The 16,256-nt window shown below is 37.8% G+C and overlaps 1 protein-coding gene across 1 annotated transcript; it reads right to left on the bottom strand.

Annotated features, from left to right (window-relative positions):
* Positions 1–2,224: 2,224 nt before the first annotated feature.
* Positions 2,225–7,885, bottom strand: sfrp1b (secreted frizzled-related protein 1b). The gene is made up of 3 exons (XM_079804115.1): positions 7,128–7,885; positions 6,298–6,378; positions 2,225–3,068 (listed from the first exon to the last, which is right to left on the bottom strand). The coding sequence occupies exons 1-3, from the start codon at positions 7,621–7,623 to the stop codon at positions 2,743–2,745; spliced, it is 903 nt and encodes a 300-aa protein (XP_079660241.1). The 5' UTR covers positions 7,624–7,885; the 3' UTR covers positions 2,225–2,742.
* Positions 7,886–16,256: the final 8,371 nt, after the last annotated feature.

Here is a 16,256-nt window from a genome sequence, read left to right as displayed (position 1 = left end):
AGCATTTGATTGGACAAAAATCTGTGTACAGGATGAGTCATCAATATCTTTGGTCCAATTTCCATGAAGAAAAAGACTGTAAATTTGAAATGTCAAGTGTATGTCAACTGCATAGATGACCTCAAAGCTAATATGGACTAAAACTTTTAATTTTATTATTTAGTTGCATATTCTTTTATTCTTTTCTAAGTCATTAATTGTGAATAACTATCTAGATTTGACTTTCTCTCAAGCACAAGCAACATTTGATTACATAAATTGAATTCATTTGTTCAGAATTACAGTATTTATTAATTTATAGAAAATCCAGTAACACTTTATTTTAGGGTTCAATTCTCGCTATTAACTAGTTGCTTAATAGCATGCATATTACTAGGATATTGGCTGTTTATTAGTACTTACATCGATCAGGCATAACATTACGACAGTAATGTAGAAATTGCAGCTCTTGTGGGGTGTTCCCGGTCTGCAGTGGTCAGTATCTATCAAAAATGGTCCAAGGAAGGAACAGTGGTGAACCGGCGACAGGGTCATGGGCGGCCAAGGGTCATTGCACGTGGGGAGCGAAGTCTGGCCCGTGTGGTCCGATCAAACAGACGAGCTGTAGCTCAAATTGCTCCAGAAGTTAATGCTGAATCTGATAGAAAGGTCAGAATACACAGTGCATCACCGTTTTTTTCATATATAATCACAGTTTGTTGCATATGTAATCATTTACCTTTCATGGAAACGATATTCCCTGGTGGCTGTGACCTCTTTCAGCAGGATAATGCGCACTGCCACAAATCAAAAATGGTTCAGGAATGGTTTGAGGAGCACGAGTTTGAGGTGTTGACTTGGCCTCCAAATTCCCCAGATCTCAATCCAATCGAACATCTGTGGGATGTGCTGAACAAACAAGTCCGATCCATGGAGGCCCCACCTCGCAACTTACAGGATTTAAAGGATATGCTGCTAACATCTTGGTGCCAGATACCACAGCACACCTTCAGGGGTCTAGTGGAGTCCATGCCTCGATGGGTCAGGGCTGTTTTGGCAGTAAAAGGGGGACCAACACAACATTAGGAAGGTGTATAAAGCACATATTATTACCTTATTCTGCATGGCCTTATTCTACATCCCTTAATCCTACCCAATACCTAAACTTAAACGCTACAAAAACTACCTCACTACCTAATAAGCAGTAAATTAGGAGTTTATTAAGGCAAAAGTTCTAAAAAAAAAAAAAAGGCCAAAAACTCTTAAATTGGATCATTTATTATCATTTCTAGATCATGCAAAGATGGTGCAATGAGATGTATCGGAATATCATCCAGGGTGTGTGAGGATGAGATTCATGGGTATGAATCAAATTTTAAATCCAACCAAGATCAATAAAGAGACGGCACAATTACTCCCAAACTTTCTCTATTAGCAATGTTAAAACTAAATAGGTCTTATTACCGATCCCTGGGGAACTCCTCAAATCACTGGCTATTTAAACACTGCGTTATAAAAGAATTTGAGCGTTTTGAATTTGTTAGTCACACCCTAAGAAAAATGTGATTTTAATTAATCCCATTGTGTATGATTGCTGAAATTTTTTTTGTATTGGACATTTACGGAGCAACAGATTTTGTGTGAAAATAAATCATAATGGGTGGTGAGGGGGGCCTTTTACCCCACACACGGTGTAAACAGTATTGATACAAATACTTTAGCTAAAATAATAAAGTAAAAACCTAAAACCTAAACTTAAACGCTACACCTCACTAATAAGCAGTAAATTAGGAGTTTATTGAGACAAAAGTCCTAAAAAAAAGGGCAGAAACTCCTCTTGGATAATTTATTATCATTTATAATTTATAATATAATATTTTTGCTTTGACAGGAAAATATATTATTAACGGTCCTAAAAACAGGAGGGAAAACTCATACCGGCTTTCATCAGGAGAGCTGGGAGAGAAAAAAATGTCCCAAATCTCTCCCTCCCTCCAAAACAAATATATCTGATCTGTCTATACAAGATAAACACTTTGGCTGTTTGCTTACACACAGCACATACAGTGTCTGATATTTCTCTAATCTGATCTCAGTTCATAGTGATTATTTCACAACATGTGTTTTGTTGCAAAGCTGGACTGCTTGGCAGGTCACAACTGCTGCTTGTCTTTTGCATTTTCATGATTTATAACTACTTAAAACAGTCACTAATGCACAATATGTAAGAAAGAGTCAGTCACATATATTAAAAATATGTTCCGTTTTAATGTTCAGTGATTACAGTGCAATGTGCAAGTCCTCAGGCATGCTACAGGACACCTTCCACTTCATGAATAACTGTGATTTGCATCCTGCAAGCCAAACAAATGAGTGCCTTTATCGTCTAAGGTGCATGTATTATGTGTTTTTACTGAATATGCTAATAACTGAAAGTTGTGATGAATATTATAAAACATAAACATTATTAACAGATTGTATGAATAGATATGAATCCAACATGAAAATGTCAAGATATATCAAAATGCACTGATTTTCAGCATAAAAATAACTGTGAATATTGTTTTGTACTTGGATTGATTAGAATTGAATTTGAACTGAATTGCACTTGTTTGCATGTATTCCAACATTTGTTGGGCAAATAAACTCTTTCAAAACTGTCTGGTTGGGTTGTGGCCTTTATGGTTTATTTTTATACTATACTGTAAGGTAAATGGTAATATAATGCTGTAATGACAAAATTAGTTACAAAATGATTAAAAATCACTTGAACACTGACTCAAAAGCTGGGCATTTATGGCTTTTGAGGTTTTTAAGGGCCTTCTTAAATTCTTTGCTAGATTTGTCCCACTTGTGAATGCCTGTCAAAATATACTGTCTGCCCACCCCACGACCCATGATTAGGTAGTGGTTCTTTAAGTTTTCCAGTTGTTGGCACGGACAGTCTGCTCCGTTTTTCAGGTAAAGAACAAGCTTCTTTAGTTCCTGTTTATCCAGATTTCCAAGCTTCACCGGCTTCCTCCTTTTCTGCAGAATGATTTTTCGGTCTAAGTTGTCTATTTCGACTTCCTTAATCTTCGTCTTGATTGCTACAAAAAGAAAAATGTAGAAGTCATTAAGGTTCATATGAGACAATTGCATTGCACACCAATGAAGTCTTGAATAAATCTAGAAGAGTTCAAGTATCTAAAAACTTCAAGTACTGATAGAAAATACAAATATTTAAAGTATTTTTGCTTAAGGTCATTGTTGTATTTCTTTGCCATGGAGATGCTGAACACTTGGCTGTTTTTCATCATCTGTTTTCACGTTTAAGCCAAGAACTCACTCTAGTTTATGTCTTTCAGATGCTATTCTGAGCTAATTGCGCAAAGATGGTGCAATGAGATGTATCGCAATATCGTCCAGGGTGTGTGAGAATGAGATTCATGGGTATGAATCAAATTCTAAATCCGACCAAGATCAATAAAGAGACGGCACAATTCCTCCCAAACTTTCTCTATTAGCAATGTTAAAACTAAATAGGTCTTATTACCGATCCCTGGGGAACTCCTCAAATCACTGGCTATTTAAACACTGCGTTATAAAAGAATTTGAGCGTTTTGAATTAGTTATTGCCCATGTGTGTTGTGGATAGCAATTTTTTGCATTACCAACAACACAGAACATCTACTAAACATAATCAAACACATAATCAGGCTAGCAGCATGCTATTAAAGAACGTGGCCAAAGTCACACCCAAAGAAAAATGTGATTTTCATTAATCCCGTTGTGTATGATTGCTGAAAACAAATTTGTTGTATTGGACATTTACGGAGCAACAGATTTTGTGTGAAAATAAATCATAATGTGTGGGGGGGCGAGGGGGGCCTTTTACCCCACACACGGGGTAAAAGGCACACAGTATTGATGCAAATACTTTAGCTAAAATAATATGTTTTTATAATGCCTAAGTTAATACTTGTTCAAAACAATCACTTTAGCGAAGTTTGAACTATTTTCTGTTTATTTTGATAAACAAATTAATTCATTTTTGTTCAATAAATATGCTAAATATTTATTGTTAATATGTTAATAATTTATTCTATTGTAATATAGAAATATATTTCAAAAAGTAAACATAACGTAAACCAATCAGAGTCTGACAAATCTCCCATTCCCTTTAAAAGCCACCATGGCGGATTCGCTATTTACATGGCGGAAAGACTGAACGCTTCTCCAGAGAGGAATCCTTTTATTTTTAACATTTAAAAATGTTTGCGTGTGTAACAAGCAGAGTGTACAACGAACCCTTTAAATAACACAGAAAATACAGTCGTTTTCAGTTGCCTCAAAATAGCAACGCGCTAACAATGCGCCTGAACACACCTCGTTTTCAGACCAGCACGCCCCCGGGGGCGAACAGATCGCAGCGAGTCCATTTGTTATTTAAACAACGTGGCGCAGGAAGTGAAAATGACTATTAACATGCGTCAGGCTGAAACTAGCAAAAAGCACTTGTGTCGCGCCTGGTGTTGCATTGCACCGTATGCATGATGGGGCCTGAAAAGCAGATGTTTTGGAAAGTGCTACGGCAAGTTTTTGTGCCATCTAGTGGTTTAGAGGAAAATAAAATCAAAGGAGCCTTTTACCCCCTGGAGCCTTTAGCCCCATTGTAGTAGTTAAACTAGTTCTTAAATTCTACAACATAGGGGGGGGTGCCAAACTCAGCTCCTGGAGGGCCACAGTCCTGAAGAGTTTATCTTCAAGCCTAATTAAACACTTCCATCTAATCAAGTCCTTCAGGATTACTTGAAAACTACAGGTATGCGTGTTGGAACTCTGCAGGACTGTGGACCTCCAGGAGCTGTTGCTCTGCAAGCTGCCAAATGTTCTTATTCCCTGGAGCTCTATTTTAACAAAACAACTATCATATGGTGTACTTTCAATGACAATGTATTTTCTTCAAACACACCGGTGCCAGCAAAACAAACTACATCAGGTTTTCCATTGATGTCCTAAAGTTATTTATGTGTTGCAATTATACCTTCGACATAAAACAAGAATTCAATTAACATAAGCTACCTGAATAACACACAAACTGTACATTTTCATTTTCACATTTTACATGTTGAGACACATAGCTTGAGATACAGTCATCCTATAATGGCTAGAAAAAAAGCCTTTGTTGGGTTGGTGCTTGATAGCTTGCCATAAAAATAAAAGGTCCCATGAAATTCTTGCCAACGGCACGCTTCCTGTCTTTGACAACATCTCAGACCCTGAAAAAAGAGACCTGCTGGATTCTGACCACATCACTAGTTCTTTTGCAATGGAAGAAGTAGCTCTGTTTTTTATAAACCCGAAATATCTCCATTTGCGGTTGAAATCTAATAATCCACTGTCATGGATATGTGGTTTTACGACAAAAAAAAACTAGACAAGGAGGTTTGACCATGTTGAGTTGCATTTAAAAACAAAACAACTGGAATGGAACAACAGAAAAAGAACAATTGAGCTCTAAACAATACACAATAGTCAGTGTTTATCAGTACTGTGGACATGTTGTTATGTTTAAGCAGAACTACACCATACTTATGGTCTCAGGAGAGAAATAGATTTAAGGAGTGCAAATCCAGACCGTAATATTAGAAATACTCTTTTCAGGCTACAATATTATTGGAAACAAATGTTTGGGCTAAAAACCTGGACCTGAACGGAATCACAATGATGGGAATCAGCCGATCGGATTTTGTTCTCTTGAAGTCATTAGGCTCTTGCCAGTAAATGAAGCGTTTTGAAATCACTTGCATTATAGCAGAATGCTGAAACGGGTTTGGAACAAGATTTGGTTTTCAGTGCATGTTATGTTAGGAAAGATCTTTGCCAAAATATCTGGTGTATTTCAATATGTTTTAGACAGATTTCCATGATAATCTATAAAATACCTCATTTTCTTTTCTATTGTATTTAGTTTTAAAAAAGACTTTTTGAACCCAGTAGCCTTTGACTTTGCCTGTTTCAACTGTAAAATCAGCAAATTGATAGTCAGGGAAAAAAATAAAGCCACATCCACTTTTTCATTTCTCTCTTGTCAGTAAACACAACAGATTTTACTTGCATAGTGTTTTGTAGTCAAAGGCAATTTAATATATATATATATATATATATATATATATATATATATTTTTTTTTATTTATTTATTTTTTTTTTATTAGCAACTTGACTGGAAAATCTCATATTGAGGTTATCATTTAGATGTTATTTATCATGCGTTTATTTTGTTAATATTTCTTAAATAGACTACATATTTAAGCATCACATAAATTATTCTTTACCGAATTCACTGCCACACATGTGTTCCAGAATTGTATCTGTGTTCATCTCATTGTCGCATGGTGGGCACACAGAAGAGACACCTAGAAAAGGAAGGGAAAAAGATTCAATCCAAATGTCCTTCCATATGCAAGCAATAATGCTTGTAAAAGTATTTAATAATAACATAAATGTGTTATTTTGATTATGTGTTTGAGAAAAAGAACTATATGAACATCTAAATGACTGTAACTTAAATTGATACATATCAGCCTCTTTGTTTCCATCCATTTAACTTCTATATCACTGCAGGTTATGTTATGTTAAGTTTAAAGTGAGAACTAACACTAAATTCCTAATATCTAAATTCAGTAACTCTTGTTTATTTGTTAAAAATGCATCACAAACTTTATCAAACCGTCAAATTAAAAGTTTAGACACACATACTGATTCTTTAATACTACAATTTTTCACATTTTTAGAATAGTATAGTACAATAAAAACAAAATGTGAACAAAACAGTAGGCTACTCTCTTATGGCATCTGTGCTTGGTTCCAAGAACATTTAACATCCATTGAATAATCTTTCCACTCCACAAAAGGCTCTTTATAGTGGTAGAGATTCTTTAGCTTTTTAAAAATAGAAGAAAAGAAGAAAGAAAAACGTGGTACTTTTAAAAACTGCTCGCTGAATGTTCTTTTTGAAACAATGGCATCACTGCTAAAAAAAATTAAAATAAAATAAACACTTAATTGTAAAGTGACCGAATAGAGGCAAAATATATATGTCTAAAATATATAATGAAGATAATAAAAAGAAGAAAAAAAAGAAAATTTCGTAAATAATACACACCTGTGGTTTTGTCCATAGCATCGCTGTTGGTCGTGTTCATGGAAATGCAAACGTCGCCTTTAGGAAACTTCGAACAGTTGAGCATTTCAGGCCAAGGGAACCCAAACGCCTGCATAATAGGGGTACAACTGTCTCTGACAGCCTCGCAAAGCCAGCGGCACGGAGGTATGGGTCTGTCCAGGCACACCGGGGCGAAGAGCGAGCAGAGCAACACTTGCGTGCCGGGGTGACAGGCTTTGTGCACCAGAGGAACCCAGCTGCCCGCTTGCTGCTTCACCTCCGCTATGGTTTCATGCTCCAGCAAATTGGGAAGCACCATCTGCTTGTAACCCACATTAAAACACAACCTCAGGTCCTCGGGAATGTCAATGCACTGTTGCCTTCTGCCGTCACTTTCCGGCTTCCAGGTGTAGTACTCATACTCGGCAGCTTTGAGCAAAGGGAGCAAGAGAACCGCAGCGATGAAGATCCACAGCTTGGGGAAAAGGTTCTGCATGGCACGCGGGAGAAGTATAGTATCGATAACAGTTATATCCACCTGCGTTGCACTGGTAAGATTTCCGAGGAATGTATTTGCGTCAGTAGTGCACTAACTAGGTTTCTTTGACGTCCTCGTTCTCCACAGTCCTGATGTGAGTGTCGCGCGCTGCAGTTCGTTGGCGCAGCGCGAGAGTAAATGAATGCGATAGATAGGTGAAACAACCAATGGTAATGCAACCGGCTTGGCATAACGTGAAGATTGCTCAGTGCGCTTGCTTGACAAATGTTTTTCAAGCAAGAGGAAACTCAATTATTTAATTAAAGGGATAGTTCACCCAAAAATGAAAATTATGATTTACTCACCCTCAAGTCACCCTAATTGCATGACATTCTTCTTTTATACGAATACAATCGGAGTTATATTAAAAATGCCCTGGCTCTTCCAAGCTTTATAATAGCAGTGAATTTGCTTTGAAGTCCAAGGTGCATCTATCCATTATAAGGGCTCCACGTATGCGGCTAAGGGGGTGAATATGAGGCTTTCTGAAGTAAAGCCATGTGTTTGTGTAAGAAAAATATACATATTCAAAACTTTACAAACTGTAATCTCAAACTTCAGCTAACTCGTACACGCGTTCACAAGAGACTGTTCCAATGTATGACGTAGGACACTGGTGAGAATATGCTAGTTCTTGTGAAGTGAGAACCAAATTTGTTGACATCCATGTGAATAATTTAATTGTTTGAGCTATACTCTACATTTTATTAGTCTGAAAATGTTTATATCTGGGTGGCTTCATCAAAGCAGTAGTCTCAAAACCATCAAGGGTCACATGGTCTATCACACACTATGAATCGAACTGGGCTGCGTTTTCCAAAAGCATCGTAAGCCTAAATTGATCGTAAAAACGATCGTACGAGTGATCTTAATATTAAGGTCTGTTTCCCAAAAGCATCGTAACTTAAGTAGCACTTGAAAATGATCGTAGATCTACGAGTGCTCTGGAGTAATCGTAAAGCTCTAAGTGTATCGTAAGAAGACAGAGTTATGAGGTCACCTACAGGACAACCGACAGATTGCATCTTTAACTTTATTCAAGTGCATTGTGATAATACTATAAGGTTTTGATTGTACTTTATTGTACACTTTTTTTTGTTTGTTTTTTTTAATATTCTCATTATTATCAATGTTGATTTTTAAAAAAAAAAACAGTTCTGCTGCTTAATGTTTTTGTGGAAACTGACTTTATGATCACTGGATTTTTTTTTTTTTTTTATGAGGGCAGGTAACAAACAAAAAAAATTATAAATACACATCTGAATTAAATGAGGATATCTATTTCGTCTTTTTGAAAGGTATCTTTTCTTGGGTTTTTTTGTTCAGCCTTTTGTCAGTGCCTCAGCCTGAAGGTAGTTGCTTTATATAGACGTGTTTTGATTGCTAATCCACATCAGATGACAATTATTAGGTGAAACGTTCAGAGGAAACGATTCCAAATAAGGTTATATTTCAGCACTTCGCAAATGGACAGCGACTCTTAAGTAGCACTTAGAGCGCGTTCTCGCGCGTTCATGTTAAGTACATTTTTGGGAAACGCACGTGGAATTGCTGCGAATGATCGTAACTTCGCTCGTAGAGCATGCTCTTTAGAGCTAAGATACATCGTTATTGGGAAACCCGGCCCTGGATGACTTTTGCTGCGTTCCAGGCAGGTTTTTATGCCCGTAAGTTACAACTTCAAACAAAGTTTGTAAGTTACGAAGTTTAGAACTTTCTTTTTCTTGTGAGTTTTCAAAACTGACATTTTAAGTAATCTGAATTGTTTCATTGTTTCGAGTTATGAACTAGTTTCTTTTAATTTAGACTAACTTAAATTTAACATTTAAATATGTATTATTAATTTTGGGATTTCTATTTCCATCCATGCTTTTCCATGACACTCAAAGGGGACAGTAAATGCCTAAATTAAGTGTTATATCATGTTTTTTTGTGTGCAAGATTAACGTTAAAGGGTTAGTTCACCCAAAAATGAAAATTCTGTCATTAATTACTCACCCTCATGTCGTCCGACACCCGTAAGACCTCCGTTCATATTCGGAACACAAATGAAGATATTTTAGTTGAAAGCTGATGGCTGAGAAAGGCTTCAGATAGGCCTCCATTGGCATTCAGTACATTAATACTCCCAAGACCCATAAAAGGCACTTAAAACGTCGTTACAAAGTCCATCACACCACAGTGGCTCTACAATAATTTTACGATGCGACGACAATAGTTTTTGTGCGCAAAAAAAATAAAAATAACACCTTTATCCAGCTTGTTATTGTCTTCCGTGTGTGCCTCCACGACGCATGCGCGAGAATATGACGTAGCGCCAGCGTTCGGGAATCCATGAAATGCACACTTAAAGGTCCCATGGCATGAAATTTTCATTTTATGAGGTTTTTCAACATTAATATGAGTTCCCCTAGCCTGAATATTGTCCCCAAGTGGATAGAAATGTTGATCGGTGTAAAACCGAGTTGTGGCTGTCTTTCTCTGCCTTTGAGAAAATGACAGGCCAGACTAGCCAATCCTGAAGCCTCCTGGTTTGACGTCCAAGCAGGAACGGTTTCCTCCCTTTCCTCCACCCAGAGAATCTGGCACGCCCATGCAAGTGCTCGAGTGGAGAGATCATTACTTGTGAACGAGTGAACGCTGGCAGTTTCTCAGTGTTTGGATGTACAAATGAAAACAGAAGTCTTTTTTCAGTTCCTTCTGATCTGTGATCAGTGATTTCTGATGTGTAGCTTATTATTTATTATTCGTGCACACAATGCGGCTTCTCTCTCTCCAGACAGAATGGTGTTTTCGTGTTTTATATCTTGTGAGTCAGTGTTTTTGTACGTCCTCGTCGCGTCTATCGGTTCTAAAATGTGCATACAGTCATGAGTTTCTGCTCAACATCAGCAGAGATAAACCTCACACACGCCGAAGCTCGGCCTTCAACATCCCCGACCCCCAGTACTGCATCTGGCCCACAGCGGAGGCACCAAACGCGGCGTGAGATTAAGCAGAAGGGGGGTAAGCGCGAGCATATTCGGGCTAGCCAGCCTAGCCCCACAATAAACTGGATTACATTCGATTACTGCTGTTGTGTCTTTGTTTGCGCTGTGTACTCAACGCGCGTCACTGACGCTTTTATTTTATTTTAAAAATAATGCTATTATCAACACTTACTTTTAACTCGTTCATCTCGACAGCTGTAATGGTACTTTGCATGTGTTACAAAGTTGGTAGATAATGATGAAGAGAAGACGGACTCGGTGTGACTGGGACTCGTGTTTATTCAGAACTCTCAGATACAAACACAATAAACTCGCGCTGACTGACAGCGCTCTCATAACTCAGTAGTTACTATAAATAACTTTGTTAGCAATCGCTGAGCTCAGTCTCTGGTACATTAGTGATGTCCGGTTCGCGAACGATCTTTCTTTTGAACCAGTTCTTTTTAGTGAACCGAATCAGTTCACCAAATCGGACTGAATCGTTCTAAACGGTTCGCGTCTCCAGTCAGCGCTGATCCATAATTTACTAAAGTTACTAACTTTCTGACATGAGTGACAGTCCCTCCGACTAGAAATAGACTAATAACCTGAAGTATATGCTGTAACTAAAACAGTTCAGACATGCTGAGAACTGATGTGAAGTGAACTCAGGTCTCTCTGGCAGAAGCTCGTGCCTCGTTAAACCACGCCCCCTCCGCTCATATAAAATGCAAAGATGTCAGCCAATCACAACAGTGGGTGTTTTTACTGAAGTCTCACAGCAGACACGCCTCTTGAAGCAGGGCATTCAAGCCACAGGGCAAACAGCAGTATAGAAAAAATGCCTTTTATTTCTAAATTATGACATTTTATGATGTAAAAGTCATATTAACAATATAAGTACAGCTCAGGAAACATTATAAAATAATAGAAAAATGCCATGCCATGGGACCTTTAAGCCCCATTTTGAGCACTACGCTGAGACCTAAAGCACGATCAATGTAGAATCCAACAGCTTAGACACGCGTGTCTTCCTCTGCTTGTAAACAAATCCCTTCTGGGTCATGTGTCCGAGCGCCGGATCTGCGTCATATTCTCGCGCATGCGTCGTGGAGGCACACACGGAAGACAATAACAAGCTGGATAAAGGTGTTATTTTGATTTTTTTTTGCGCACAAAAACTATTGTCGTCGCATCGTAAAATTATTGTAGAGCCACTGTGGTGTGATGGACTTTGTAACGACGTTTTAAGTGCCTTTTATGGGTCTTGGGAGTATTAATGTACTGAATGCCAATGGAGGCCTATCTGAAGCCTTTCTCAGCCATCAGCTTTCAACTAAAATATCTTCATTTGTGTTCCGAATATGAACGGAGGTCTTACGGGTGTCGAACGACATGAGGGTGAGTAATTAATGACAGAATTTTCATTTTTGGGTGAACTAACCCTTTAAGTGGGAGATTCAGTAGTGTTGAATGTTGTATTATGCTAGTTTAGAAGAGTTTCTGTTAGGTTATTATTTTTTTATTTTTTTTGTAGGGTTACCATCATGGTGACGAGTGGAGCATGAGCTTAGTTTGAGAACAGTTATACAGATATATATTAAATCTATTATATTGCTGGCCCTGTTCTCATTCAGAAAGTGCTATGCTACCAAAGCATTGTGTAACCAATGGACCATTCGCAAATACCCGCCCCCTTTAGTTACTGTTGCTATGTCCGACAAGCCATGGCGCTCTCATACCACACACATGTTCTCATGTAGAGAAAATACATCGCGGAGCAAAGAGGATACTGACAACACGCCGACAGACAGGGCAGCGCAAGTTACTTTTAATATGAAACAAAGTCTCAACTTTGAAATTGTAATTTTTTTAAGAAATTTAAACAATAGATACCGTTTTGTGGCTCTTTAATGTGTCGTAATCGCTGTAGCGCCTCAGTTGCTGCTCGAGAACCGATTATCTCTTCCTTCTAGTTCATTGATAAGCATGAAATAAACATGAATTAACACTAAAAGAAATGTTGTTTCAACCGCGGAAAGACGTAAGTATACACCGTTTTTCCAAGTTCAAGTCCACCGACGTTAATCTAGCCTACTACTCTCCTGACTGCTTTGTCGGACAAAACGGCAGATTTGGCGATGTGGTTGGTCAGATCGCCTGTCAATCAAACTTGCGGCGAAGGGTGAATTAGCAAGGTGGCATTTATTGAATTAGCTAGTTAAAGCTAGTCAAGTTTCCACTACTAAAAATGTGAGATTACATGACATTTTTAAGGTAAATGTATGAATTAGCTTACTCAAATATTTTTTATGTATTAAAATGTATGATTACAAAATAAAAATCTGCAAGTTCTGCTTACTTAAACTTAACATTTCTTAACTTAAAAAAATTGAGACAACTGATTGAGTTTTGCCATAAAATAATTAATTATTTTAGATTAATGAAAAATGACTCTGTGGGGTTGTAATTGTAACAAAAATAAATTCTATATTTTCAACAAATAAATCTATGTTTGGTACTTAACTTAATATTTTGAATAACTTATTAAATAAAATGTTGTTACATGTTTTTTTACAGTTAAATGGTGGGTGTATTATCTTGAGTAATGTTTACTAGGCTTTTTAGATGTGTGCCTTTTCGAGATACTTTTTAAGTAAAATTTATTTAAAAGTCTAAACAAGTGGATTTGGCTGTTGCAAAAACACAAATGTTCATGACAGACGCCATTTTGATTGGTGACAGGACTGAATTTGCACTGCTGGCACCCCAACGACACTAAAAAAGGTAAGAATGACAATAAATATGAACTGTTCAATGGTTTGATGCTTTAAATATAGCAAGGATAAAGCTAAATGTTTGTATTATTGATAAATACTTACATTTGCCTCGAATTACTTCGCCTTCCTCGCATTGTCAACAGCAACCTTATCAAATGTTTACAAAACAAGCGTGAACCCAGTGTGCCTGTCTCTTTCTCTATTTCTGTTCTGTTACGTGATAGAAAGTCTAAGGCCTTCAAAGGCCGTATGGCAAACCCATCTAATCTGCTGCCTGTTACTTGTCAAACTAAGATTACTGTGGGGGGAAAAATTACAATTAATACTGTTAAGTTAGCACTTTTAAACATCCGTTCACTTAAAAACAAATCATTTCTAGTCAGCTACTTAACATCCACAAACAACCTAGATTTTTTGCTTCTAAATGAAAGTGGCTAGAAGACAGCAGCAGTGCAACAGTCCTCAATGCAACAGCCCCTCCTAACTTTACTTTTATGAGTGTCTGCAGGGCAGTCAGGAGGGGTGGAGGGGTCGCTGCTCTATTTAAAGATGTCTATCAATGTAAGCAAGTATCATTTGGTGACTATTTGTCTCTAGAATATCTGTGCATTGTGCTAAAATGTGCTCCACGCATCCTGCTTATCATTATTTATAGGCCTCCAAAATATTCTCCGGCCTTTATTGATGACTTTACAGAGCTGTTATCAGCAATCTCATCTGAGTATGACTGTTTTGCTATTGCTGGGGATTTTAACAGTCACATTGACAATGCTGAATCCAGTACAACAAAAGATCTCATGACTGTTCTTAACACTTTTGATTTGATGTTTGATGTTCACGGACCCACACATGATCGTGGACACACTCTAGATTTACTTATCAGTAAGGGTCTAAATATTTCATCGATAGTTATTAAGGATGTAGCACTGTCTAATCATTTCTGTATTTTCTTTGATATATCAATCTCTCCTGCCATTGAAACTAGATCTGTCTCTGTCAAAAAGTGATGCTTAAATGAGAACACTAGTGTGCTGTTTATGAAGGCTATATCTCTAACACCAAGCATATCTGCAGACTCTGCTGATTTTCTCCTTGACTCTTTTAACTCAAAAGTTAAGGGTGTAATTGATGATATTGCTCCTGTGAGAGTCAGAAAAAAGAGTGGCAAACAAAAAGCACCTTGGAGAAACTCAACAGCAGTGCAATTAATGAAAAGACAATGCAGGAAATCTGAACGCATGTGGCGGAAGACAAAACTTGTAGTCCATTATAAGATCTATAAAGACAGTCTTCGTGCTTTCAATGTGGAACTAGGCAAAGATAGACAGACCTTCTTTTCAAATATTATAAACAGAAACATAAACAACACGCACACTCTTTTTGCTACTGTAGAGAGACTAACAAACCCCCCGAGTCACATTCCCAGTGAAATGCTCTCAGACAGCAAATGCAGTGAGTTTGCCTCCTTCTTCTCAGAGAAAATCAATAATATCAGAAATGCGATCAGCACATCCTTGAGTTGCTCTGGGGTGAGTCAGATCAGACCACAACCTCAGAAAGTTACTATGACTAATTTCCAAGCAATTGATGGTAAAATTTTAGAAGAAACGGTACAGCACCTTAAAACATCAACCTGCGCTCTTGACACACTCCCCACTTCTTTTTTCAAAAGTGTGTTTAACTGTTTAGAAGCAGATCTCCTAGAAGTGGTAAACGCCTCACTTCTTTCTGGGACTTTTCCAAACTCCCTTAAAACCGCAGTAGTTAAGCATCTCCTGAAAAAGAGAAATCTGGATAACTCCATACTGAGCAACTACAGACTAATCTCAAATCTTCCCTTCATAGGCAAGATCATTGAAAAAGTTGTTTTCAGTCAACTGAACAAATTCTTAAGCTCAAACGGACACTTTGACAAATTTCAATCTGGTTTCCGACCGCATCACAGCACAGAGACGGCCCTCATTAAGATAATAAATGATATTCGCCTCAATACAGATACAGGCAAAACATCAATTTTGGTACTACTCGACCTCAGTGCTGCATTCGACACTGTTGACCACAACATACTTCTTGACAGGCTAGAAAATTGGGTTGGGCTTTCTGGAATGGTCCTCAAATGGTTCAGGTCATACTTAGAAGGGAGAGGCTATTATGTGAGTATAGGTGACCATAAATCTGAGTGGACATCCATGACATGCGGAGTCCCACAAGGGTTAATTCTTGCACCACTCCTATTCAACCTGTATATGCTGCCACTCAATTTTTCAATAATGAAAAATAACAAAATGGCTTGCCACAGCTATGCTGACGACACCCAGATCTACGTAGCCCTATCACCTAATGACTACAGCCCCATTGACTCTCTATGTAAATGCATTGATGAAGTTAACAGTTGGATGTGCCAAAACTTTCTTCAGTTAAACAAAGACAAAACTGAAATTACTACATTTGGAAACAAAGATGAAATTCTCAAGGTGAACGCATATCTTGAGACTAAAGGTCTGAAATCAAAAAATCAAGTCAGGAATCTTGGTGAGATTTTGGAGTCAGACCTGAGTTTCATGTCACGAACTGCCGTGAGACTGGGTTGAAATACGCTTACTATCATCTGAAAAATATTGCAAGAATTAGATGCTTTGTTTCCAGGCAAGACTTAGAGAAACTCATTCATGCTTTTATTACCAGTAGGGTGGACTATTGTAATGGTCTCCTCACCGGCCTTCCCAAAAAGACCATTAGACAGCTGCAGCTCATACAGAACGCTGCTGCTAGGATTCTGAGCAGAACCAGAAAATATGACCATATCACACCAGTCCTCAGGTCTTTACACTGGCTTCCAATT

This window comes from Gobio gobio (assembly GCF_949357685.1).
Source record: "Gobio gobio genome assembly, chromosome: 22".
Lineage (NCBI taxonomy): Eukaryota > Metazoa > Chordata > Actinopteri > Cypriniformes > Gobionidae > Gobio > Gobio gobio.
This window is presented reverse-complemented; position numbering and strand designations above follow the sequence as displayed.